Source organism: Dipodomys spectabilis, unplaced genomic scaffold, assembly GCF_019054845.1.
Source record: "Dipodomys spectabilis isolate Male_0828 unplaced genomic scaffold, ASM1905484v1 ptg000692l, whole genome shotgun sequence".
In the NCBI taxonomy this organism is placed as follows: domain Eukaryota; kingdom Metazoa; phylum Chordata; class Mammalia; order Rodentia; family Heteromyidae; genus Dipodomys; species Dipodomys spectabilis.
Genome location: NW_024871369.1, coordinates 202,485 through 229,413, shown reverse-complemented (window position 1 = coordinate 229,413; position 26,929 = coordinate 202,485). Strand labels below are relative to the sequence as shown.

The 26,929-nt window shown below is 50.5% G+C and overlaps 1 protein-coding gene across 1 annotated transcript in view; it reads left to right on the top strand.

Annotated features, from left to right (window-relative positions):
- The first annotated feature begins 872 nt into the window (after positions 1-872).
- The window catches only part of Gmeb2 (glucocorticoid modulatory element binding protein 2), a 49,167-nt gene continuing 23,110 nt past the window's right edge, over positions 873-26,929 (top strand). The window contains exons 1-2 of the mRNA XM_042672281.1: positions 873-917; positions 21,769-21,957. Coding sequence (XP_042528215.1) covers positions 21,827-21,957 — 131 coding nt within the window. The 5' untranslated portion in view covers positions 873-917; positions 21,769-21,826. The remainder of the gene's footprint in view (positions 918-21,768; positions 21,958-26,929) is intronic.

Here is a 26,929-nt window from a genome sequence, read left to right as displayed (position 1 = left end):
ATGCTGAGAGGTGACCCCCCATGCTGAGAGATGGCCCCCATGCTGAGAGATGACCCCCATGCTGAGAGATGACCCCCATGCTGAGATGACCTCCATGCTGAGAGGTGACCCCCCCATGCTGAGAGATGACCCCCCCATGCTGAGAGATGACCCCCATGCTGAGAGGTGACCCCCATGCTGAGAGGTGACCCCCATGCTGAGATGATCTCCATGCTGAGGTGACCCCCCCATGCTGAGATGACCTCCATGCTGAGAGTTGACCCCCATGCTGAGAGGTGACCCCCATGCTGAGAGATGGCCCCCATGCTGAGAGATGATCCTCCAGGCTGAGAGGTGACCCTCCATGCTGAGGGCTCGGACGCCGGGCCCGGAGGCCTCGGCACCGCAGGGGCCCCGCCCGCGGCGGGACGGGCCGGCTTCCGGGCGCCCAGGGCCGCTGGCCCGAGGACGCTCTCCCGGCCCCGCATCAGGAAGGCAGCGCTCAGGCGGCGCGGCTCCCGCAGCTTCGCGGGGGCGGAGGCCCTGTCTGCGCTACCGGCAGCCGGCGGCCCGGCTCGGACGACAGGCGCGGGCCGCCGGGGCGCCCGCGAGTCCCCGCCCGCCGCGGAACGCGCCCGGAGCCCGCAGAAGGTGGCGCTAGGGCTCGCTCGCCGCGCAGGCGCGCTGGGACTCCTCAGGCCTTATCTCACGGCACCGCCCGCTTCCGCGCGGAGCGCCAAATAAGTCGCCCAGCCTGTTTGGCCAGTGCGTGCGCGGCCTCGCCGCTTGCGTCACTAGGAAGCGCGTGCCCGTGCCGCCGCCGCCGCCGCCGCCGCCGAAGAATCCCCAACAAGGAGCGAAGCCCGCGGCCGCCGCCGCCGCCCGCCGCCACCACCCCCGCCGCCGCCGTGCGCCGGAGCAGGCCCGCGCGGCCCCAGGTAAGCGGCGCGGGCGCGCCCGCGCCCCCCGCGGCGAGGCCTCTCGCGCCGCTCACGCGCCGCCGTCCAGTCAGGGGTCCCTGCGGAGCGTCAGGACGTTACGGCGGGGGGAGGGGAGGCCGGGGGAGGGGCGGCGGGCGCGCGGGGGCGGCGGCGGCGTCAGGCGCGGCGGCGTCAGGCGGGCGGGCGGGCGCGGGCGCCGGGCGGGCGGGCGCGCGAAGGCGGCGGCGCTTCCGGCCTCCATCTTGGCGCCGCGGGTGGGAGAGGGCGGCTCCCCCGCGGGGGCCGTGGGGCGGGCGCGGCGCGGCGGGCGCGGCGGGGCTCGCCGTCGGAGCGGGCCCGGCGCGGCGGCGGCCGCGACCCCACGGGGACGAGGCGCGGGGGCTCCGGTGGGACCCGTGTCTGCCGGCGGGAAGCGCGCCCGAGAGCCTGCGGCGGGGCCGGCTGCGCCCGGTGTCCCCGGCTGCTCTGCCCCCGGCCCCGCCCCACGCCCGCGGCCCCCGGCCCGGCTGCGCCCCGCGCTCTGCCCGCGGCCCCCTGCCCAGCCCCGCACTCTGCCCGCGGCCCCGGATGCGCCCCGCTCTCTGCTCCCGGCCCCCCGGCTGCGCCCCGCACTCTGCCCGCGGCCCCCTGCCCAGCCCCGCACTCTGCCCGCGGCCCCGGCTGCGCCCCGCGCTCTGCCCGCGGCCCCGGCTGCGCCCCGCGTGCTCTCTGCCCCCGGCCCCGGCTGCGCCCCGCGCTCTGCCCCCGGCCCCGGCTGCGCCCCGCGTGCTCTCTGCCCCCGGCCCCGGCTGCGCCCCGCGCTCTGCCCGCGGCCCCGGCTGCGCCCCGCGTGCTCTCTGCCCCCGGCCCCGGCTGCGCCCCGCGCTCTGCCCGCGGCCCCGGCTGCGCCCAGCGCTCTGCCCCCGGCCCCGGCTGCGCCCCGCGCTCTGCCCGCGGCCCCGGCTGCGCCCCGCGTGCTCTCTGCCCCCGGCCCCGGCTGCGCCCCGCGCTCTGCCCGCGGCCCCGGCTGCGCCCCGCACTCTGCGCCCGGCCCCCCGCCCAGCCCTGCACTCTGCGCCCGGCCCCCCGCCCAGCCCCGCACTCGGCCCCCGGCCCCGGCTGCGCCCCGCGCTCTGCCCCCGGCCCCGCCCAGCCCCGCGCTGTCTGCCCGCGGCCCCGGCTGCGCCCCGCACTCTGCCCCCGGCCCCCCGCCCAGCCCCGCACTCTGCCCCCGGCCCCCCGCCCAGCCCCGCACTCTGCCCCCGGCCCCCCGCCCAGCCCCACATACCCGCCCGACCCGGCCCCGCCACGCTTGCCAAGCGAGGCTAAGGCAGGCAGAACACGGTGGGCTTGGGTTGCCCGTTATTTATGTGTCTCTGCTGGGGCCTGAACTCGGTCTGGGCGCTGTCCCTGGCTCTTCAGCTCAAGGCGGGCGCTCTACCGCTTGAGCCACACGCCACTTCCGGTTTTCTAGTGGTTTATTGGAGATAAGAGTCTCATGGACTTTTCTGCCCGGGCTGGCTTTGAACCGCGATCCTCAGATCAGCCTCCCGAGTAGCTAGGATGACAGGCGGGAGCCACCGGCGCCCGGCTTTGCTTAGCTTTTCCGCTCAGGGCTGGCGCTCTGCCACTTGAGCCACAGCGAGACTTCCAGCTTTTTGGTGTTAAATTGGAGGTAAGAGTGCCTGGCTTCCCGCGGAGGCCTCACCCCGGGCTCCCGCGTGGCTGCCAGGGTAGGCGCCAGCCACCAGCCCCGAGGCAGCCGCCTGGTCAGAGCTGTTCCCCTGGACAGCGAGTGCACAGTTTTTAGAAGGAGGATCCCCAAGTGCAGAGTGGTTTGTGTGTGCACGTAAACACAAAAGGATCTCGGGAGGGAAGGGCCCCTCCCAGGTCAGAGCGCTGGGAATCCGGCGGCTTCCGCTCTGTGGTGGTGTGCCGGAGCTTAAGTCCAGGCCTCACCGGCAGGCGCTCAGCCCCACCTCCAGCCCCTCCAGCGGTATTTTAATCAAGGAAAAATACTTTAACTTTTCTGTTTTGCTGGCACTGGGGTTTGAACTCGGCCTCCTGCTTGCTCAGCTGGCACTTTACCATTTGAGCCATGCCTTCAGCCTAGCTTTAAAAAAGCTGATTGGTTTGGAGATGAAGCTTCCAACTCTTCTTCCTGGGCTGGCTGCGAACCATGGTTCCCTGGATCTCAGCCTTTTTAAGTAGCTAGGATTTGAGCCATTGATGCCTGGCTCAAAGGAAGATACTTAAACTTTCTCTTCTTTATTGTTATTATAAAAGTGGTGGACAGCCGGGCGCTGGTGGCTCACGCCTGTAATCCTAGCTACTCAGGAGGCTGAGATCTGAGGATCGCGGTTCAAAACCAGCCCGGGCAGGAGAGACCGTGAGACTCCTATCTCCAATAAACCACCAGAAAACCGGAAGTGGCGCTGTAGCTCAAGTGGTAGAGCACTCGCCTTGAGCTGAAGAGCTGAGGGACAGCGCCCAGGCTGAGGGACAGCGCCCCACGACCGACAAAAAAACAAAAACAAAAGTGGTGGACAGAGGAGTTACAGTTTATGTAAGTCAGGTAAAAAGCACATTTTTTTGACTGTCATCCCTTTCCAGTTTTTCCCTCCCATCCCCACCCACAAATTGCATAGTTCATTTTTCAAATGTCTAGTGAGTATCACTGCTTTATTTGTTTACTCTTGTCCCTCCATTTCTATGCCCCCCACCAAAGACCTATAAAGGAACAAACAAGACAAAAATAAAATGAAAACAACAAAGAAAAAAAAACCTTGTTTCCATTTCCTGGAGTTCATTTCTGTAACTATTATTTTGAAAGATCAGCTGCACACAGGCATTGCTCCTTTGTGTTCCTCTCCTAAGAGTGTCTTTTGGTCTCACTGTGTGTGAATGCCTGGAGTCTTATATCATTTCCCAGAGTCTTATATCATTTATCAGGTCCCGGTGTACTTAGATCTAGCGTCTACATAAGAACATACTTCTGGGGCTGGGAAGGTGGCTCAGTGGTAGAGCACTTGCCTTGCATGCTCGAGGCCCTGGGTTCGATTCCTCAGCACCACATAAGAAGAAAGCTGGAAGTGGCGCTGTGGCTCAAGTGGTAGAGTGCTAGCCTTGAGCTGAAGAGCTGAGGGACAGCGCCCAGGCCCAGAGTTCAGGCCCCACGACCAGACCCCCCCCCCCAAAAAAAAAAGAACATACTTCTGATCTGGAGAGTCTGATCTTGGGATGTGATATACTGGCCAATTTCCCACTAGCATTTTTTTTTTTTTCCAGCAGATCTGGGGCTTGAACTCGGCCTGGGCACTGCCCCTGGGCTTCTTTTGCTCAAGGTTAGCGCTCGTTCACTTGAGCCACTTCCAGCTTTTTCAGTTTCTAAGGTACTGAAGAATTGAACCCAGGACTTTATGAATGCCAGGCAGGCACTCTACCACCAAGCCACATTCCCAGTCCCCACAGTAGCATTTTTATCTTGTTTTTATGAAAGAGTTTTTTGTTTTTTGGGGGGGAGGAGGGTCTGGTCGTGGGGTCTGAACTCTAGGCCTGGGCGCTGTCCCTCATCTCTTCAGCTCAAGGCTAGCACTCTACCACTTGAGCCACAGCACCACTTCTGGCTTTTTTCTGCTTTTGTGGTGCTGAGGAATCGAACCCAGGGCCTCACGCATGCGAGGCAGGCGCTCTACTACTGAGCCACCTTCCCAGCCCCTTAAGTGAAATTCTTAAGTGCTCTGTTTGATCTTCTTTATAGGTGTATTTGAGAAAGGATCTATGTACCTCAGGCTAGCCTTAAACTCCTGGTCCTCTGCCTCAGCCTCCCAAGTGTTGGAATTACAGGTGTGTACCACCATGCCTGGCTAAAGCGTTTTGTTTTGAAGCCTCAATCTCAAACACAATACTGGTGGGAGAAGATCTTTTAGAGACACTCAGTCTGCAGTGTCCATGACACTGCACCTTTTCTGCTGGAGAAGCACCTGAGGGCAGTCTTCAGAGGCCTGGCCTGGCCCAGCCCAGGCAGGGGTCAGGGGCTCCCAGGCTCCCTTGGCAGTGGGAGCCATCGTGTTCGTCTTCTACTCCCATGTAGGCACCTGCTGGGTGGCTTCTGGGTTTACAAGGAATAGTAAAGGACTGTTTGAAAACATTCTATTGCCCCCCTCCCCACCCCCCAGCCAATGCTGGGGACTGAACTCGAGGACAATCATGTGGTTGTAATATATTAAGACTTTTTTTTTGTCAGTCATGGGACTTGAACTCTGGCTTGGGCGCTGTCCCTGCACTCTTCAGCTCAAGGCAAGCGCTCTACCACTTGAGTTACAGCGCCACTTCCCATTTTCTAGTGGTTTATTGGAGATAGGAGTCTCACAGTCTTTCCTTCCCTGGGCTGGCTTTGAACCAGGAGGCTGGTTGTGGAGCCTGAACTCTGGGCCTGGGCGCTGTCCCTTAGCTCTTCAGCTCAAGGCCAGCACCCTACCACTTGAGCCACAGCGCCACTTCTGGCTTTTTTTTTCTGCTTATGTGGTGCTGAGGAATCGAACTCGGGCTCATGCATGCAAGGCAAGCGCTCTACCACTGAGCCACCTTCCCAGCCCCATGCCTAGGATCTTTTTGTGTGCTTTTGGCATATGTTCTTTGGAGAAATGTCTAAATTCATTGCCAATGTTTTAAATTGAGTCACTTGTTGTAGGAGTTCTTTATATATTTTGAATACTAATCCTTTATCAGTTGTTTTGTTGGTGCTTCCTTCCATTCTCTGTTTTTTCTGTCACTCTCAAAGTATCTCTTGATGCACAAAACTTTTTGTTTTTGTTGTTTTGATGTAGTGGGGGTTGAACTGAGGGCCTTATAATTGCTAGCCTGGCACAATATCACCAAACCATGCCTCCAGCCCTGTTTTTTACTTTTTTGTTGGTTGTGGGGCTTGAACTCTGCCTGGGCTCTGTTCCAGAGCTTCTTTGTGCTCCAGCCTAGTAGTGCTCTGCCTCTGGAGTCACCGCACCACTTCCAGCTTTGGAGTGGTCAATTGGAGAGTCTCATGGAGACTTTTCTTCCTGGGCTGGCTTCAGACTTCGATTCTCAGATTTCAGCTCCTGAAGAGCTAGGATTACAGGTGTGAGCCACCAGTGCCTGGCTTTACTGCACCTGACTTCTTGCCCACCTACTTACTGTGCTTCCCATCATTTCTGAGATCACACGCGTGCACTACCACATCTAGCTTTAGATTGAGAAGGGAGGGTCTTATAAACTTAATCTGGCCAAGCCACCTTGAACCTCAGTCCTCCCATTCTTAGCCTACTGTGAGACAATCCTCTCTTCTATCAAAGTAGTTTGCTTCTTTTCTGTTAATCTTAAGAGAATTGTTTTTCAAAGGGTTCTTGCCTTGGTCAGGTTGGGCCCTTGTTGATAACATTTTAGTTATATACATCCTTTTCCTGAGCACTTTAATAAGACATCCTATTAGGGGGCTGGGAAGATGGCTCAGTGGTAGAGCGCATGCCTTGCATGCCTGAGGCCCTGGGTTCGATTCCTTAGCACCACATAAGCAAAAAGAAAAAACCTGGAAGTGGCGCTGTGGCTCAAGTGGTAGAGCGCTAGCCTTGAGCTGAAGAGCTGTGGGACAGCGCCCAGGCCCAGAGTTCAGGCCCCACGACCGGACCCCCCCCCCCAAAAAAAAGACATCCTGTTAGAAGCTCTTGGCGTTTTAGTTGCATCTTGTTAATTAAGCCATACCCCTCCTTTGCAGGTTGTAAACCTGAGCCCAGCCAATGAGAGCAGAGGGGCAGGGCCTGCTGGGTCAGGAATAAAATGGGAGCAGCCTGTGCTCTGTCTGTTTGCTTGCAGAGTTTTGGCTGGTGGCAAACCCTTGTGCAAGATTAACTTTGTGGGGTACCTTTCAAGTTGGTATCCTATTCCTACATGACACCATGACATCCTGAGCTTTTTGATGGTGGTGGTTGTTGTGGGTTTTGGACTCTGGGCCTGAGCACTATCCCTCAGCTCTTCAGCTTAAGGCCAGTGCTCTACCACTTGAACCAAAGTGCTACTTCCGGCATTTTGGTACTTAATTGGAGATAAGAGTCTCATGGACTTTCCTGCCCCGGCTTTAAACTGTGATCCTCAGCTCTCAGCCTCCTGAGTAGCTAGGATTACCGTTGTGAGCCACTGGTGCCCAGCCCAAGCTGTTTCTAATGCTATCAAGTAAGTAGGGTTATGGATGGGAGCTACTTAGGCCTGCTGTACCAGTTTTTAACTTTGATGAATCAAACGTTGTTTTTCTCTCTACTGAGCTACACTTCAATCCCTGTCATTTTTGTCTCTTTTTCTTTCTTTCTTTTTTTTCCTTTTAAGCTCTCACTGGATCTTACATAGGCAAGCTAAAGATGTACTGAGTGGAGGGGGGGGGGGCAAAATCCTTCTTAATTCTGTTTTTTCTTTCATTACTTATGCTTTTGTTCCCAAATCCAATGTCACAGATGTGTTTACCTCTTGGTTGCTTTCTGGTTTCAGCTGTTAGGTTTGACTCTCCCTCTCCCCCCATGCTGCTGTACTGGGGCTTGAACTCCAGGCCTCAGGCTGTCTCAGCTTTTTCACTCATAGCTAGTGCCCTGCCACTTGAGCCACATCTTCACTTCCAGCTTCCTGCTGGTTAACTGTAGATAAGAGTCTCTTGGATTTGCTTGCCTGGCCTGGCTTCACACTGAGGCTCTTAGAGCTCAGCCTCTTGAGTAGCTAGCTGGGATTAGGCACAAGCCAATGGTTTCTGGCTGGTTTGACCATTTTGAGTAAATTTTGCACATAATGTAAGGTAATTTGCAAGGGGGCTAGGAAGGTGGCTCAAGGGTAGAGCGCTTGCCTTGCATGCCTAAGGCCCTGGATTTGATTCCTCAGCACCACATAAATAGAAAAAGCCGGAAGTGGCACTATGGTTCAAGTGGTAGGGTGCTAGCCTTAAGCTTAAGAGCTGAGGGACAGCGCCCAGGCCCAGAGTCAAGCCCCACAATTGACAAAAAAAAAAAAAAAAAGCCAGGCGCCGGTGGCTCTTGTCTGTCATCCTGGCTACTCAGGAGTCTGAGATCTGAGGATCCCAGTTCAAAGCCAGCCCGGGCAGGAAAGTCCATGAAACTATGTCCAATAAGCACTCAGAAAACTGGAAGTGGCGCTGTGGCTCAAGTGGTAGAGCGCTAGCCTTGAGCTGAAGAGCTGAGGGACAGTGCCCAGGCCCAGAGTTCAAGCCCCACAACCAACCAAAAAAAAAAAAAAAAAAGAATTTGCATGGACAAACAGTTATCTAGCACTTTTTTTTTTTTTTAAAGGCACCAGTGCTGCTCAGCTGGAAGAAACTGGTCAGGCCTGTGATGGCAGGTCTTGGCTATGGCAGAATAGGGAATTATTATTTTGTTTGTTCATGGATACCTAGTGTTGCCCAGTGTTTTGTTGTGGAGCTTGAACTCAGGGCCTGGATGCTGTCCCTGAACTCTTTTGCTCAGGACTGGTGAGCTACCACTTTGAATCATAGCACTACTTCCAGTTTTCTGTTGGTTAATTGGAGATAATGGGAATGTGGCTTGGTGTCTCGCATGCATGAAGTCTTGGGTTTGATTCCTCAGTACCACATAAACAGAAAAGGTTGGAAGTGGTGCTGCGGCTCAAGTGGTAGAGTGCTAGCCATGAGCAAAACAAGTTTAGGGACAGTGCTCAGGCCCTGAGTTCAAGCCCCAGGCCTGTCCAAAAAAAAAAAAAAAGTCTCATGGACTTTCCTGCCTGGGCTGGATCTCAGACTCTTGAGTAGATAGGATTCCAGGCAAGAACCACCAGCACCCAACTAGCACAGTGTCTTTTTTTTTTTTTTGGTCGTGAGTCTTAAACTCTGGGCTGGGCGCTGTCCCTGAGTGTTTTAGCTCAAGGCACGCACTCTACCACTTGAGCCACAGCACCACTTCCAGTTTTCTAGTGGATTATTGGAGATAAGAGTCTCACAGACTTTCCTTCCCCCAGCTGACGTTGAACCGTGATCCTCAGATCTGAGCCTCCTGAGTAGCTAGGAGTACAGGCGTGAGCCATGGCACCCAGCAGCACAATTTTTTTTTTAAAGACTCCCCATTGAATGGTCTTAACATTCCTGTTGGAAATCAATTTACCATATCACATGTATCCAGTAACATTTTTTACTGCTTTTTTTTTAAAGATTTAAAAGTGGTAAATGAACATATATATGTATATGTGTGTGTGTGTGTGTGTGTGTATAATTGAAGGAATTTCAGCACACATAGATAGATAGATAGGTAATTGAGGAATTTCAGCACATGCGGCTTCGTGTAACGACACAGCAGTGAGAGTACAGAGCTGTCTGTCGCCCTGGAGCTCTTCCTGGCGCTTCTCTGTGCCGCCTCCTCATCATGACCTGAACATCTGCCGGTGAGCTCTCTGTGCAGGGCCTGCGAGGAGATCCTGTAGTTGGACCTCTGTGCTGTCACTGGTAGTCACCTTTCTCCTCTGCTTGAGACCGAGGATTCAACCGTCCCTCAGGGATTAGGCTGAGGGAATTAGTGTTGTTGGATCAAGTTTGTGGAAGGAAATGTTAGCTCTTCATTATAAATACCCCTCAGTGTTTTTGTTTTTTGCCAGTCCTGGGACTTGAACTCTGGGCCTGGGCACTGCCTCTGAGCTTCTGTGCTCAAGGCTAGCACTCTACACTTGAGCCATGGAACCACCTCTGGCTTTTTTTTTCCTTCTGATTATTGGAGATAAGAGTCTCAGGGACTTTCCTGCCTGGTCTGGCTTTGAACCTTGATCCTCACATCTCAGCCTCCTGAGTAGTTAGGTTTACAGGTGTGAGTCACTGGTACCTGGCTCCTGGTGTGTTTTCCACTTGGGTGAGGGCTGCCAAATCTTCTGTGTGTGCCCATTGCCTTCAGTGGGGAGCTTGCAACTGAATGGTCATTTTTTCTTTCTGTTTTCTTTTTTTTGGTTGGTCATAGGCTTGTAATCAGGTCCTGGGCACTGTTTTTGAACTTTTTTGCTCAAGGCTGATGCTTTATCATTTTGAGCCACAGCTCTACTTCTGGATATTTGGTGGTTAATTAGAAGAGTCTCATGAACTCTCCTGCCCTGGCTGGCTTCAAGCTGTGATCCTTAGATCTCTCTAGAAAATATCTGCAGTTGGGCACTAGTGGCTCAGGCCTGGAATCCTAGCTACTCAGGAGGCAGGATCTGAGGATCACAGTTCAAGCTAGTCTGGACAGAAAAGTTCATGAGACTCTTTTTTTTTTTTTTGGTCGGTTGTGAGCCTGAACTCTGGGCCTGGGCACTGTCCCTTAGCTCTTCAGCTCAAGGCAAGCACTATACCACTTGAGCCATAGCGCCACTTCCAGCTTTTTCTGTTTATGTGGTACTGAGGAATTGAACCCAGGCCCTCATGCATGCAAGGCAAGCACTCTACCACCGAGCCACCTTCCCAGCCCCGTCGTGAGACTTTTTTTTTTTGCCTGTCATGGGGCCTGAACTCAGGGCCTGGGCGCTGTCCCTCAGCTCTTCAGCTCAAGGCTAGCACTCTACTACTGGAGCCACAGCGCCAATTCCGGCTTTTTCTGTTTATGTGGTGCTGAGGAATCGAACCCAGGGCCTCATGCTTGCAAGGCATGCACTCTACCGCTGAGCTACCTTCCCAGCCCCATGGTGAGACTCTTATCTCCAATTAACCACTAGAAAAAAGAGGGGCTGTGACTCAAAGTATTAGAGCACCAGCTCAGGAACAATGCCTAGGCCCTGAGTCCAAGCCCCAGGACGGACACAGAAAATAAAAAAGCAGCTGGAGAATGACTCCAAGGTTTTAAGCCCCTGAGGACTTAGAGGCTATAGGCCTGAAGCTTACTCAGTGGCTCACAGGCAGCTAAAGCTTTCCAGAGAGCTGGATGTGGTGGATCTCACCTGTAATCCTAGCTACTCAGGAAGCTGGAGTTGGGAGACTGTGGCTCCAGGCCAGCCCACGGGGAGCTCCAGAGACCACGAGACCCCATCTCAGCAGAGAAGGCCGGATAGGCAGTTATCTGTTACATCTGTTATCCCAGCTGTAGTGGGAAGGGCAAAATCGAAAGAGTACAGTCCGGGCCAGCCCCACCAAGCCAATACAAGTGAGGTTGTATTTCGGAAATAACCTGAGTGAAAAGGGCTAGAGGTATAGCATGAGTGGTAGAGGGCTAGCTAGCAAGCATGATGCCATTAGTTCAAACCCCAATACTACAAAATAATTAGCCAACTAAAAAATCTTGTAGAGAATAGCTGGGAGCAGAAATTGAAGACTGCTGAAGTGCTAGGAAAGTGAGAGGGGGCTAAAATTATGGAAAGCAGGGGTCTGTAAAGAGCCAGATTGCAGAAGGCCAGGTACTTTAGAACTGGATGCCGGAAGAGCTCCAGAGAATGACAGGGCCGGGAAATGAAACTCAGAGCTGTGACACTACCTGCACACAGTGTCCTGGGCTGCTGCTACTCCAAGCCTGGAGCAGTAAGCCTTTATCCAGAGCACCGAAAGCCTCCACGTTGAGGATTTGGAGCCCTGAGTTTCTGATTCTCAGAGTCTAGAGCTATAAGCCTCTGAGTTGGAAAGCCTAGCCCTTAATCCTCTAGAAGTCAGGGCCAACGTCCAGTTTCATAGTTACTTATCATATTCAGGTCTGAGGTATTTATTGATTTGTTGTTACTCTAGATTTATTTTTGTCTGTTGTACTATTTTATAAAAATTAGGCAAGTGGGGCTGGGAAGGAGGCTCAGTGGTAGAGCGCTTGCCTTGCATGCATGAGGCCCTGGGTTCAATTCCTCAGCACCACATAAGCAAAAAGAAAAAAGCCAGAAGTGGCGCTGTGGCTCAAGTGGTAGAGCGCTAGCCTTGAGCTGAAGAGCTGAGGGACAGTGCCTAGGCCCAGAGTTCAGGCCCCACGACCGAACCCCAAAAAAACAAAAAAACAAAAACAATACAAATAAAAAAATTAGGCAAGTAGATTAGTAGACTCTTGTCTAGCTTCTTCCTTTCATAATTTTAGATTCATATATGCTGTTTGTGTATTGGTAATTCATTCTTTTTTTTTGGGGGGTGGATCCAGTCGTGGGGCCTGAACTCTGGGCCTAGGCACTGTCCCTCAGCTCTTCAGCTCAAGGCTAGCACTCTACCACTTGAGCCACAGCGCCACTTCCAGGTTTTTTCTTTTTGCTTATGTGGTGCTGAGGAATCGAACCCAGGGCCTCATGCATACAAGGCAAGCACTCTACCACTGAGCCTCCTTCCCAGTCCCAATTCATTCTATTTTATCTGTGAGTATTGTTCATGAATATACAATAGCTTTTCATGAATCTAATGATACATGGTCAGTTTGGGGTTTTGTTTATTGTGAATAAAGCTGATAGGAAAATTTGAAAAAAAAAAAAATACAAATTTTCAAGTGGACATGAGTTTGTTTGTTTTTGCTAGTCCTGGGGTTTGAACTCAGGATCTGGGCACTGTCCCTGAGGTTTTTTTTGCTCAAGGCTAGCACTCTACCACTTGAGCCACAGCACCACTTTTGGCTTGGTCTGTGTAAGTGGTGCTGAGGGATTGAACCCAGGGCTTCCTGCATGCTAGGCAAGCACTCTACCTCTAATCTACATTCCCAGCCCCTGTATTTTTTTTTTTTTTAAACTTTGGTGGTCCTAGGGCTTGAATCGGGGCCTTCCTTATATTTGCTGAACTGAACTGGTACTCTGTCACATGAGCCAGGCCTCTAGTCCTGCTTTTGTTTTTTTTTTTTTTCTTTTTTTTTTTTAGGTGGACTCGAATTTCCTGGGCTGGCATCAAACCTTGTTCCTCTAGATCTCAGACTCCCGAGTAGCCAGGAATATAGGCAGGAGTCACTAGTACCTAGACAGTGGCCTCTCCCTTTCCCTTTCCCTTTCCCTCTCCCTCTCCCTCTCCCTCTGCCTCTCCCTCTGCCTGCCTCTCCCTCTGCCTCTCCCTCTCTCCCTCTCTCTCACCCTCCCTCTCTCCCCCCTCCCTCTCTCCCCTTCTCCTCTTCTTCCTCTCTCCCCCTCTCCCTATTTCCCTCTTTCCCTCTCTCCCTCTCTCCCTGAATCTCCCTACCCCTCTCTCTTTTTTTGGTCTCACTGTGTGACTATCTAGAATCCTGTGTAGTTTATCATATTCCAGTGTATTTTGGATTGAATTTCTGCATGCAAGAGAGAACATGTGCTGTGTGTCTCTCTGAGCTTGGCTTACCGCACTTAACATACTTTGTTCTAGCTCCATCCATTCCCCTGCAAAACATGTTATTTTATTCTAATTCCATTGTATATAGGTTTCGCTTTTTTTTTTTTTTTTGGTCATGGGGCCTGAACTCTGGGCCTGGGCGCTGTCCCTCAGCTCTTCAGCTCAAGGCTAGTGCTCTACCACTTGAGCCACAGAGCCACTTCTGAACTTTTCTGGTTATGTGGTGCTGAGGAATCGAGCCCAGGGCCTCATATATGTGAGGCAAGCACTTTACCACTGAGCCATCTTCCCAGCCCTGTAGGTTCTACATTTTTTGGATCTACTCACCTATTGTGCGGTATCTGGGCTGTTTCCATATCTTGGCTGTGGATGGGGCAGCGATGAACATGCATGTGCAGGTGTCCTTATCATATTCTGGCTCATGATGCTCAGGATAGATGCCCAGGAGTGGTATGGCTGAGTTGTAGAGAGGGCTGTTAAGATTTTGAAGAATCTACAGACTGAAGTCCAGAGTGGTTATGCTAGTTTATATTCCCACCAACAGTGCAGTGGGGTTCCTTCCCCCCACATCCCCTCCAACATTTGCTTTTCAAATTCACAATGTTGGCCCATCTAACTGGCATTATACAGCATACCCCTCCCCCCCTCATTGATAGTGTTTGTTGTAAGTGTACTTTCAGCTGCTATACATAGTCATTTGTGTGTGCATGTGTGTGCCAGTTGTGGGGACTGAAACTTGGCCTGAGTTCTCTCCACAGCTCTACTTCTAGCTTTTTGGTGGTTAATTGGAGAGAAGAGTCTTATTTCCTGTCTGAGCTGGCTTCAAACCACAATCCTCAAATCTCAGCCTCCAGAGTAGCTAGGAGTATATGCGTGATTCACTGGCATCTGGCTTTTTGCTTTTGTTTTTTTGAGACAGGATCCCTCTATGTTGTCTAGGCTGGTCTTGAACCCCTGGGTTTTAGTGATCATCCTGATTCAGTCTCCTAAGATAAATGACACATGGACACGTGCTGCTGGGCCTAGCTTGAGAAAATTGTTGAGTTTCCCATTTGCATAGCTCTTCATTACTGAAGCTTCAGGCCCTACTTTTCTATTTTCTAGACTTTCATTGTCCTTTCTTTTAGAGTCCATTTGTGAGTGATCTCTTCATTTCCCTTCACATGGAATGTCTTTACTTTGCCTTTAGCTAAAGGATATTTCAATGTTGCAGATTCCTAGATTAACATTTATTTTTATACTTGATCTCTTCCTCTGTTGCCCCAGTGTTGGGAATTGAATTTGTTTTCTTTAATATAGTTAAAAATATTAACTAGTGGGGCTGGGAAGGTGGCTCAGCAGTGGAGTGCTTGCCTCGCATTCATGAGGCCCTGGGTTCGATTCTTCAGCACCACATAAACAGAAAAAGCTAGAAGTGGAACTGTTGCTCAAGTGGTAGAGTGCTAGCCTTGAGCTGAAGAGCTCAGGAACAGTGCCCAGGCCTAGAGTGTAAGCCTCACAGCCGACAAAATAAATATATTTATTTATGAGGTGGCTCACGCCTGTAATCTTAGCTACTCAGGAGGCTGAGATCTGAAGATTTCGGTTCAAAGCCAGCCCTGGCAGGAAAGTCTCTGAAACTTATCTCCAGTCAACTACTCAAATAAGGCTGGGACTGGTGCTATGGCTCAAGTGGTAGAGCACTAATCTTCCAGAGTTCAAGTCCAGGAGCCCCCCCCAAAAAAAGTTTCCTGTCTTCCAGCCTCATTGTTTCTGATGAGAATCCAGTCACTTAAGTTCTTCCCCTATGATAAGGCATGTTGTTTATTAGCTTATGTTACTTATACAGAGGGGGTTTTATTATTGCATCTTCACATACGTATACACTGTTTTCCAATCAATCTCACCCCTTCTGTTACACTCCTTGCCCTATTCCCTGCCCCCCCCCAAATAGAGCATCCCCAACGTATTTCCGAGTTTTGTTTTCATAATTGCGAATAACCTATTGACAGTATTCAACCTCCTTTATCCTCCCACTAGTCCAACCCCTCCCGCTAGTCCCCACCCACCGACCGTCTGTTTCCCATCCCCTCTGCCGCTTGGCACCCTGGCCACAACCTCATTTCATTGAGTTTCTCAATGCCTTTTTTTTTTTTTTTTCTTTTTTTGTTGGTTGTGGGGCTTGCTTATGTGGTGCTGAGGAATCAAACCCAGGGCCTCATGCATTCAAGGCAAGCGCTCTACCACTGAGCCACCTTCCCATACCCTCAATGCTTTCTTCATACAGACTTGCAGTATATTACAAAGTTATTTATTTACCCTCCTTCTTTTCCATTCTTCCTCACTGTTCTTCCTGAGTAATTTCTTAGCTTGATTTATTCTGGGTTTAACTGTATAAGTATATGGGTATATGGGTATGTATATGTCCATGAATATGTATCTTTTAGGTCTAGCTTCCATATATGAGCAAAAACAAATAGAGAGCTTGTCTTAATGAAATGATTTCATTTTTCTTTATGGTTATATAAAATATTCCATGGTGTATATGTGCATATATTTTTTTTTATTATTATTTTTTTTTATTTTTGTCAGTTGTGGGTCTTGAACTCTGGGCCTGGGTGCTGTCCCTGAGCTCTTCAGCTCAAGGCAAGTGCTCTACCACTTGAGCCACAGCACCACTTCCACTTTTCTGGTGGTTTATTGGAGATAAGAGTCTCAAGACTTTTGAGCCCAGGCTGGCTTTGAACCACGATCCTCAGATCTCAGCCTCCTGAGTAGCTAGGATTACAGACATGAGCTACCAGTGCCTGGCTGTGCATATATATATTATGTATAACATTTTTCTCACAACATCTTTATCCATGTATCTGTTGTTGGGAGTCTTTAGTCCATCGTTTGGTTGTTGTAAACATCGTGGCACACATGTATATGCAGGTGTCTTTCTTGTGTACTAATTTCTCTCCTTTGGAGATATGCCCAGTGGTGCTGGAAGGAAGACCTCCTTTTAGGCTTTGAGGAGCCTCCACACTGATCTCCTCAGAGGCTGCATTAGTTTTCATCCCACAGCAGTGTAGCAGTGTATCAGGATCTTCTTTCCACATATCCTCCATAGCATTTGTGTTTTTTGGTTTTTTTTTGGCTACCACTTTGACTGGAGTGAAATGAAATCTTAGTGTAGTTTTGATTTGCATTTCCTTTATGGCTAAGGATGTTGTATTTCTTTTTGTGAGAACTATTTGCCCATTTGTTGGTTGGATTACTTGTTCTCATGCTGTTTACTTTTTTGAGTTCTCTGTATATTTTGGATATTAATCTGTTATCTGCTGAATAACTAGCAAAAATGTTCTCCCATTCTATGGAATCCCTCTTTTTTTGGTCTCTGTGACTGTTTGTTTGTTTGTGTTTTTTTTGCTGTGCATAAACTCTTTAATTTACTATTGTTAGTTCTATCTTTCAATTCCTGTCCCCTGGGCATCTGGAGTCCTAGTCAGTATTTTCTTTTTTTTTTTTGATTTTGGTCGGTCTTGGGGCTTGAACTCTGGGCCTGAGTGCTGTTCCTACGCTCTTCAGCTCAAGGTGAGCGCCCTACTGCTTGAGCCACAGCACCACTTCCTGTATTTTCTTTTTCTTTTTTTGTTGGTTATGGTGCTTGAACTCTGGGCCTGGGCACTGTCCCTCAGCTCTTTAGCTCAAGGCTAGTGCTCTACCACTTGAGCCACAGCATCACTTCTGGTTTTCTGGTGGTTCATTGGAGATAAGAGTCTCATGGACTTTCCTGGCCAGCCTGGATTTGGACTATGATCCTCAGATCTCAGCCTCCTGAGTAGCTAGGATGACAGGCGTGAGCCACTGGCACCTGGCTACATATTTTCTTTCTTTCTACATTTTATTATTTCAAACCATGTGAACAATTCCATAAAACATGTGAAAAAAGCAAGGAAGTGTTCAATGCTGAAGGACCTAGGCCTGGGGCCAGGGCTTGGGGGGCCTAGCCCCTCTGCAGGCAGCGGTGGTTCCTAGGTTAGCGCTAAGGAGCTACATTTAGGTTAATGGAGCCTGGGCCCAGGGCCACAGGACAGGGGCCTCAGTGACATTGGCAGTTATCTGGAACAGCCCTGGGAACCCAGACCCATGGAGGGCAGGGCAGGGGCCACCTGCACAGGCGGGCGGCCAGCAGAACAATGGGTGTGAACACGCAGACACCTCAAGGCATGGAATCACTGGCCGGCTACATATTTTCTTATAGTAGATTTACAGTTTCAGGTCTTACTTTGAGCTCTTTGATCCAACTGGAGTTGATTTTTGTACAGGATAGAGATTTTTTTTTAATTAGAAATACAGGTCCAGCTTTGGTCTCCTGTACATAAATTCCCAGTTTTCCCAGAATCACTTGTTGAAAGGCTTTTACTTCGTTGAAAACTAATTGGCTGTAGGTGTGTGGTTTTATTTCTGGATCTTCTATGCTGTTCTATTGACCTTTGGGTCTGTTTTGCTGCCGGTACCATGGTGTTTTTGTTACTATGGTTCTATAGTATAATTGGTTTTCTTTTTTTTTTAGGTTTGAGACCAGGACTCGACCTCAGTACCTGCCACTTTTGCTGGCTAGTGCTCTCCTAACTGAGCCATGCCTCTAACTCCTAACTTTTTTTTTTGCCAATCCTGCGGCTTGATCTCAGGGCCTGGGCACTGTCTCTGAGCTGCTTTTGCTCAAGGCCAGCACTCTACCACTTGAGCCACAGATCTATTTTCACCTTTTTCTGTGTATGTGGTACTGAGGAATGGAATCCAGGGCTTCATGCATGCTAGGTAAGCACTCTACCACTAAGCCACATTCCCAGCCTTCCTAACTTGTTTTGTTTTGTTTTGGCCAGTCCTGGGGTTTGACCTCTGGGCCTGGGCACTGTCCCTGAGCTTTTTGCTCAAGCCTAGTACTCTACCACTTGAGCCACAACTCTTCTTTCTCCCCCTACTCCCCCTTTTTTAGTGACTAATTGGAGAGAAGATTTTCACAGACTTTCCTGCTGGCTTTGAACTGCGATCCTCAGATCCCAGCCTCCTGAGTAGCTAGGTGTGAGCCACCAGAGCCCAGCTCTGTAATATTACTTGAAGTCTGGTATTGTGATAGCTCCGGCCGTGCTCTTATTACTTAGAATTGCTTTTCTAATTCTGGGTATTTTCTCCCTCTGTATGATTTTTTTTCATTGATTTCTATAATTCTGTGAGGAATTATAATGGGATTTCAATGGGCATGGTATTGTATATTGTTTTTGGCAGTATGATAATTTTTACAATATTTTGACAGTCCACAAGCATGAGATGCTTTCCATCTTCTGATGTCTTCTTTAGTTTGGTTTTTAAGGTCTTATAGAAGTCTTTCACTTCCTAGTTTGATACCTAACATGAGGTTATTTTGGAGGCAATTATGAATGGAATTATTTTCCTGATGTCTTTCTCAGCCATCCTCTCTCTTCATTTAGGAAGGGGATTTCTCATGATTATTTTTTCCCTTGAGAGTTAGACTATGCTGGCTTCATTGTAGATCATACAATTCTGTATTATGCTTAGATAATTTGAGTGTTATGCTATGAAACTTGAGTCTTGTTTCAGTCTCATGGCTAGCATTGCTATTATAGGAAGAGCTAGACCTGGCTGGTCAGGCTGATTTTTTTTTTTTCTGGTACTGGGGCTTGAACTCAGGACCTCATATTCTCCTTTGGCTTTTTAGCTCATGGATGATGCTCTACCACTTGAGCCATACATTTACTTCTAACTTTTTGTTGGCGAATTGGAGATAAGAATCTTGCAGGTTTGTCTGCTCAGGCTGTCTCTGAAGCTCAGTCCTCAGATCCCAGCCAGTGGTGCCTGAGTGTTGTTTTTGTTTTGTTTTGTCTTGTTGAGACAGGGTCTTATTTTTGCCTGGTTAGCCTGGAACTTGTGATTCTACTATCTAAACCTCCCTCGCACTGGGATTACAGGCACGCACCACCACACACAGCTGGCTGAGCACTTTGAACCCCTCCTGTGTGGTGCTCAGTTCAGTTTTCAGGGCCTCTGCAGTTCTTCTGGCTGTAGCCTGTGGGGACACCGTCGGGGGTCTGCCTGTGGGGTCTGTCTGAGGGGTGAGTGTGGTCTGCCCTCTCTGTTCTCGAAGCCTTTGGTTGCCATGCAGGGTTAAGACCACAGGTAGATTGTCCCAGGATGGTCCGTGTGCTCCCATGCAGCCGTGTGCACACTTTGCTCCTATCCACAGTGCTTTTTCTTGCCCTGTGGTTGTTACATATGTGTCAGCATCTTGTGACTGAATCTTCCCTGGGCCAGGATGGGATGGGAGTGAGGGTGTGTGGACCTACGCCAGAGTTCCACCTGGAGTCAGGAGGGAAGCCTCTTCTCCTGACTTGGGTGCCGTGGCAGAGCTGGAACAAAGGCAGGACCAGCAGGGAAAAAAGGGGTAATAACTAGCTGGGCACCGTTATCCTAGACACTCAGGAGGCTGAGAGCTGAGGATTGTGGTTCAAAGCCAGCCCAGGCAGGAAAGTCCATGAGACTCATCTCCACAATAAACCACCAGAAAACCAGAGGTGGTGCTGTGGCTCAAGAGGTAGAGCCCTCGCCTTGAGCTGAAGAGCTCAGGGACAGCGCCCAGGCCCAGAGTTCAAGCCTCATGACTGAGCCAAAAAAAAAGGTAATGATTAAAAATGGGCACCAGGCACCAGTGGCTCACGCCTATAATACTAGCAGCTCAAGAGGCTGAAATCCGAGGATCACGGTTTGAAGCCCAGCCTGGGCAGAAAAGTCTGTGAGACTCTTGTTTGCAATAAACTACTTAGAAAAAGCCAGAAGTGGCACTGTGACCCAAGTGGTAGAGTGCTAGCCTTGAGTAAATGAAGCTCAGGGACAGCGCCAGGCCCAGAGTTCAAGCCCCAGGACCAGCAAAGAGAATAAGCATTGTCTAATGTGCACAAAGACCTGTGTTCAATCCCTAGTCCAGAAAACAAACCAGACCAAGGCATTTGTCTCTTTCTGTCCTGAGTTAATTTCCTTTCTTTTCCCCAGGCCACAGAAAGGACATCCTGGGTGTTTTCTCTTTTTGCTGATCCTGGGGATTAAACTGAGAGCCTAGGTGCTGTCCCTGAGCTTTTGTGTTCAAGTCTAGTGCTCTTGAGCTACAGCTCTTTCTCTGGCTTATTTGGTTTAATTGGAGATAAGAATCTTATGGGCTTTCTTGCTTTGGCTGGCTTCAAACCGCAATCCTCAGATCTTAGTCTCCTGAATAACTAGGATTACAGGCATGAGGCACTGGCACCTGGATTCTTGGGTATTTTCTCTCTGAACCTATGCTCAGTCCTGGGCTTCAGTCTCCCCTTTGACTTTGGTCAGAAGATACAGAGGGAAAAGAAGGAAAGGTAGCAACCAGAGAGTGCTCATTTGGATAAGTCACCCTAGCATCTGATCTTCCTCTGCAGTCAAGCAGCCCTGTAACTTCTATGGGAGGGTGTGGAGACCATGGGTGGTGACTTCTGTGGGAGCGTGGGCATCCATGGCGGAGACCGTAGGTGGTCTTCTGTGGGAGCGTGCGGAAACCGTGGATGGTGACTTCTGTGGGAGCGTGGGCATCCATGGCGGAGACCGTGGGTGGTGACTTCTGTGGGAGCGTGGGCATCCACGGCGGAGACCGTGGGTGGTCTTCTGTGGGAGCGTGCGGAGACCGTGGGTGGTGACTTCTGTGGGAGTGTGGACATCCACAGTGGAATCCGTGGGTGGTTTCATCTGTGGGAGCATGGGCATCCATGGCAGAGACCATGGGTGGTCTTCTGTGGGAGCGTGGACATCTACGGCAGAGACCGTGGGTGGTCTTCTGTGGGAGCATGCGGAGACTGTGGGTGGTGACTTCTGTGGGAGCATGGGCATCCACGGTGGAGTCCATGGGTGGTCTTCTGTGGGACTGTGGGCATCCACAGCGGAGTCCATGGGTGGTCTTCTGTGGGAGCATGGGCATCCACAGCAGAGTCCGTGGGTGGTGACTTCTGTGGGAGCGTGGGCATCCATGGTGGAAACCTTGGGTAATGACTTCTGTGGGAGTGTGGGCATCCACAGTAGAGTCCGTGGGTGGTAACTTCGTGGGAATGTGGGCATCCACGGCGGAGTCCCTGGGTGGTGCTGCACTACTGCAGACAAGCCAATCTGGAGTAGCTCCTGTTTTGCTTCTTGTCAGGGAGCAGTGGGAAGGGACTTGGAGGGCTGGAGGATTGTTGCTGTTACTGAGAGAAGCCATCTGTAGAGTGCCATGTGAGCAAATTCTTCTCGTTTGCTTTTTTTTTTTTGAGGTTGGGCGCTGTCCCTCAGCTGTTCAGCTCAAGAAGAGAGTTCTACCACTTGAGCCATAGCACCACTTCTGGCTTTCTGGTGGTTAATTAGAGAGAAGAGTCTCATGTACTTTCCTGACCAGGCTGGCTTTGAACCGCAATCCTCAGATAGCCTCCTGAGTATCTAGGATTAGAGGTGTTGAGCTACCAGCACCCGGCTTTTCATTTGTTTTGTGCTAGAAATTGACACCTGTGACTTGCATGTGCTAGGCATGTGGTCTGCCACTAAGCTGGGTGCTCTGTGGAACAGTTAAGTGGACCATGCTGTAACTCTGCCTTGTCTCCCCAGGACTTGGGACCCTGGAGGGGTGTCACTGCTAATCCTGGGCATCCTATTCCACGAAGCCATGGCCACCCCTGATGTGAGTGTCCACATGGAGGAGGTGGTGGTTGTGACAACTCCAGACACCGCGGTGGACGGCAGTGGTGTGGAGGAGGTGAAGACAGTGCTGGTAACAACAAACCTGGCTGCTCACGGGTAAGACTGACCATCAGTCCTGGTGTGGGCTAGGTCGGGTTATTTTGGCATAGCTGATGTGCCAAGTGTAGGGGCAAGCTCCAGCATTTCTTTACCTGTGAGATTCTCAGACTAAACCCAGTATATTTAAAGCACCAGGGTAAAGAGTAAATGGTATCTCATAAGAGGATCAGTGCCGACTATGGAGTGATGCCTCAGCTGCTCAGCATGGCTGCTTGGTTTCCCTTTTGATAACTAGAATAGTAGGGGTGATTTCATTTTTATGAGTCCGTGTTCAAGAAATGAACTTGAAGGTCTGGGGATGGTATGTATGGTTCAAGTGGTAGAGTGTTTGCCTAGTAAGTGTAAGAAGAGAAGAGAGAGAGAGAGAGAAGGAAGGAAGAAAGAAAGAAAGACAGACAGACTTTGGCCAGGCACCAGTGGCTCAGACCTGTAATCCTAGATACTCAGGAGGCTGAGATCTGAGGATCAAGGTTCAAAGCCAGCCCGGGTAGGAAAGTCTGTGAGACTCTTATCTCCAATTAACCACTAGAAAATGGGAAGTGGCACCGTGGCTCAGGTGGTAAAACACTTGCCTTGAGCTGAAGAGCTGAGGGGCAGCGCCCAGGCCCAGAGTTCAAGCACGACTGACCAAAAAAACAAAAACCACCACCAACAACAAAAAAAACCCAAAAACAAAACAGAAAGAAAGACTTTGTCTTTTTGTCATTTATCTGGAGGGACAAAGGGTGAACAAATGGAGCTGAGGTACTCACTAGACAGACTGTTGAAAATGAATTACACAACTGTGGTTGGGGATGGGAGGGAAAAACTGGGAGAGAGCAAAGGAAGAGGTGACATGCCCCAAAAGAAATGTACTCATTACCTGACTTAAAAAATGGTAACCCTCTGTACATCACTTTTATAATAACAATTTTAAAAAGAACAAAAGGAAGAGAATATAAAGGAAGTTAGAAAGTTGAAAAGCCCGTGACTTTCTTGACATTCCTCATGAAATTGTGTTATCTTTTTCAGCTTTTGTCTGAAAAATTAAGTATTAGTTGCCGCAAAGCTCACACTTGACCAAATGTGTGCTTCTTTTGGCCACTTATAGGTAAGATTGCTAGGATCTGGCGTAGTGGCTCCTGAGATCCAGGTCGCAGGGCAGTCAGCAGGACAGGGGAGGGGCTGTGTTGAATCTTTGCTCTGCCTCCCAGAGGACTTGGGATTTTTTTAAACTAATGGTTTGTTTCTGGAATATTCCATTTAAAACAGCAGCTGAATGAGGGCTTTCAGCTCATATTTATTTATTTATTTATTTTGTCAGTTGTGGGGTCTGAACTCTGGCCTGGGCACTGTCCCTCAGCTCTTCAGCTCAAGGCTAGTGCTCTACCACTTGAGCCACAGCACCACTTCTGGATTTTTCAGTTTATGTGGTGCTGAGGAATCGAACCCAGGGCCTCATGCATGCAAGGCAAGCACTCTACCACTGAGCCACCTCCCCAGCCCTCATATTTATTTTTTGTGGTACTAGAGTTTCAACTTAGGGTCTTACACTTGCTGGTCAGGTTCTCTATCAGTTGAACTATCTCTCCGGCACTTTTTTTTTTTTTTTGCCAGTCCTGGGCTTGAACTCAGGGCCTGGGCACTGTCCTTGAGCTTCTTTTGCTCAAGGCTAGCACTCTACCACTTAAGCCACAGTGCCACCTCCAGTACATGAAGCCCTGGGCTCGACTCCTCAGTAGCACATATACAGAAAAATCCAGAATACTCAAAGTAGTAGAGCACTAGTCTCAAGCAAAAAGAGCTCATGACAGCACCCAGGCCCTGAGTTTAAACCCCAAGACTGACCAAACAAAACAAAAAAAGACAACATGTGGGCCTCTCCCTTGTCAGGGTAGGGTCCTAAGGGTTCTTGGGTCCCTTCACTATGAAGGCTGAGAAGAGACCCACACAACACCCGGGTTTGGTTTTCTCTACTTCCATTTTTCACTTTGAGAGTGATCACTGGAGGTGTGAAGTAGTTTGTTTCTTCTGTACACCCTTTATGTTTGGCGTTCAAGAGCATAATCATCTGATTTCACAAAAACCTGTTGATGGGGCTGGGAAGGTGGCTCAGTGGTAGAGCGCTTGCCTTGCATGCATGAGGCCCTGGGTTCGATTCCTCAGCACCACATAAGCAAAAAGAAAAAAGCCAGAAGTGGTGCTGTGGCTCAAGTGGTAGAGCGCTAGCCTTGAGCTGAAGAGCTGAGGGATAGCACCCAGGCCCAGAGGTCAGGCCCCACAACTGGACCCAAAAACAAAACCTGTTGATGCCTTCTGCATTCTGCCTGAGATATTCTTTACACATATAAGATGTGTTTTCTGCCTTCTAAATTCCTCTAACCTTTGGCCTTATGGCCATAGCCATCTTTTGTTCATCCTAGCCTCTGCTGACTACTCCTTGCCACTCTAAGTACCCACCCCAGCACCGTGTCTGCCACTGTTGCTATGTGACAAACACCACAGACTCAGTGGTGAGAAGCAGCCTGTGCTTGTTGATAAATTGGCCTAGGCCTGGCTGCTGGGCCTGGCTCTCACGTTATACTTGGGGCACTGGCCTGCATGAGGCTCCCATTTACCAGAACCCTGCCTGGGGTGTCCTCATGGTGAACGGGTCCAGCAGCAGGTGTGGGAGCTGCAGGGTTTTCCTGTCCTTCGGTCAAAAGTGGCCAGAGGTTGCCAGTCACATGGAGAGTAGGAAATGCTCACCACTTGCCAGGAAGAGCCGTGAAGGATCAGAGGAGACTTCAGTGCCAGGTGCTTGGAGCTCTGCTCTATCATGGCTTGTTCCTTCAAGAGCAGGAAGGAGGGCTGGGAAGGTGGCTCAGTGGTAGAGTGCTTGGGTTCCATTCCTCAGCACCACATAAGCAGAAAAGCCCAGAGGTGGCACTGTGGCTGAAGTGGTAAAGCGCTACCCTTGAGCTGAAGAGCTGAGGAACAGTGCCCAGGCCCAGAGTTCAGGCCCCACGACCAACAACAACAACAACAAAAAAGCAGGAGGGACGGTGTATGCTTCTTTAAGGCTCTGAGGCAGGCCTCCTTTTTGTACTATTGGGGTTTGAACCCAGTGCCATGAGCATGCTAGGTGAGCACTCTTAACACTTAAGCCATGTTCTTTGCCTGCTTTAGTTTCCCCCTCACTACCCTTCCGATAAATAGTACCTCATGATTTTTTCTAGTGCCAGCCCTGGACCATAATCCTCTGAGATAGGTCTGTCTTGAAAGATGGAAGGGTTGGTTTTTGTTTTTGTTTTTTCAGTGAAGAGCTGTTTCTACTCTCCTTCCAACTGAAGTCAAGATTTGACTCAAGACATTATCTGTCTGTCTGTCTGTCTGTCTCTCTCTCTCTCTCTATCTCTGTCATCCTTCATATACCTTGATCGCTCTGCCTACCTATCTAGATTTATATATGCACTAGTTTGTGGGAGCTGATTTCTTCCTGGTGAACATTTGAAGGAAACTTGGAATGTTCTTTTTTTTTTTGTCGGTCGTGGGGCTTGAACTCTGGGCTTGGGCGCTGTCCCTGCGCTCTTCAGTTCAAGGCAAGTGCTCTACCGCTTGAGCCACAGCACCATTTCCGGTTTTCTAGTGGAGTTTCCTGCCCAGGCTGGCTTTGAACCTCGATCCTCAGATCTCAGCCTCCTGAGCAGCTAGGATGACAGGCGTGAGCCACCGGCGCCCGGCTGGAATGTTCTTTATGTATGAAGCCTGGCAAGGCTGTTTCTGCCCACTGTGGTGCCATGTGAGTGCCACTTGCTGCAGAGAACAAAATGCCTCACCTTTAAGTAAAGTAGACCCTTTCCATTGAGCTGTAAGCTGTAGTCCTACCCTGGGGACACCGGTCAGCCCTGTGGGTGCACCTCTGCCCTGTTGCACACAGCGCCTTGGTCTCCTCAGCCGTTGTCATCTAAGACTGGCCGTATATTTGCTTGTGGCCTGGCTTGTGTTTCTCTTTTGACCCCTAACAGCCTGCAGAGACTTCCTGTCTCCCCCTCCCACTCCTGACTTATTTCCTCCAAGGAAATAAGTTGTTTTCCATGCAGGACACATGTTTCAGTTCTGTCATTGTTCTTTGCATGGTACACAGCTGTGGCTCGGTGGGGACAGGGAGGAGCTTCCTTTCTGAGTTCCCAAAGCCCCCTGGGCCCTTACACTGGCCTTGCAGTAACTCTTAGTGTGTCCCAAAGGCCAGAGTCCACGTTTGTATGTCTAATCAACTCCAATTTCCTCCTTTCCTTTCCTTCCTTCCTTCCTTTCTTTTTTCTTTCTTTCTTCCTTCCTTCCTTCCTTTTTTCTTTCTCTCTCTCCCTATTTCTAATCAACTCCAATTTCCTCCTTTCCTTTCCTTCCTTCCTTCCTTCCCTCCCTCCCTTCTTTCCCTCTCTCCCTTCCTTCCTCCCTTCCTTCCTTCCTTCCTTCCTTCCTTCCTTCTTTCCTTTTTCCTTCCTTCCTTCTCTCCCTCCCTCCCTCCCTCCCTCCCTTCCTTCCTTCCTTCCTTCCTTCCTTTTTCCTTCCTTCCTTTCTTGTCAGTCGTTGGGCTTGAACTCTCGGCTTAGGTGCTGTCCCTGAGCTCTTCAGCTCAAGATGAGCACTCTTATCACTTGAGCTACAGCGCCACTTCTGGTTTTCTGGTGGTTAATTGGAGATAAGAGTCTCACAAACTTTCCTGCCTGGACTGGCTTTGAACCATGATCCTCAGATCTCAGCCTCCTGAGGTGGCTGGGATGACAGATGTGAGCCACCGGCGCCCGACTAACTCCAATTTCTGACCTGACTTGAGGTAAAACCTTGAGGCAGGGAGAGTGATGAGCGGATGGGATGGCACCATCAGCTGCTCAGAGAAGAGATCAGGAATGCCCACTGCTCATGTCCTCTAAGATGCTAGCCGCTGTCTTAGGGTGGCTCTGACCTGAGGCCCGCCCACTGCGGATGTGTGGGGCTCACTGTGGCA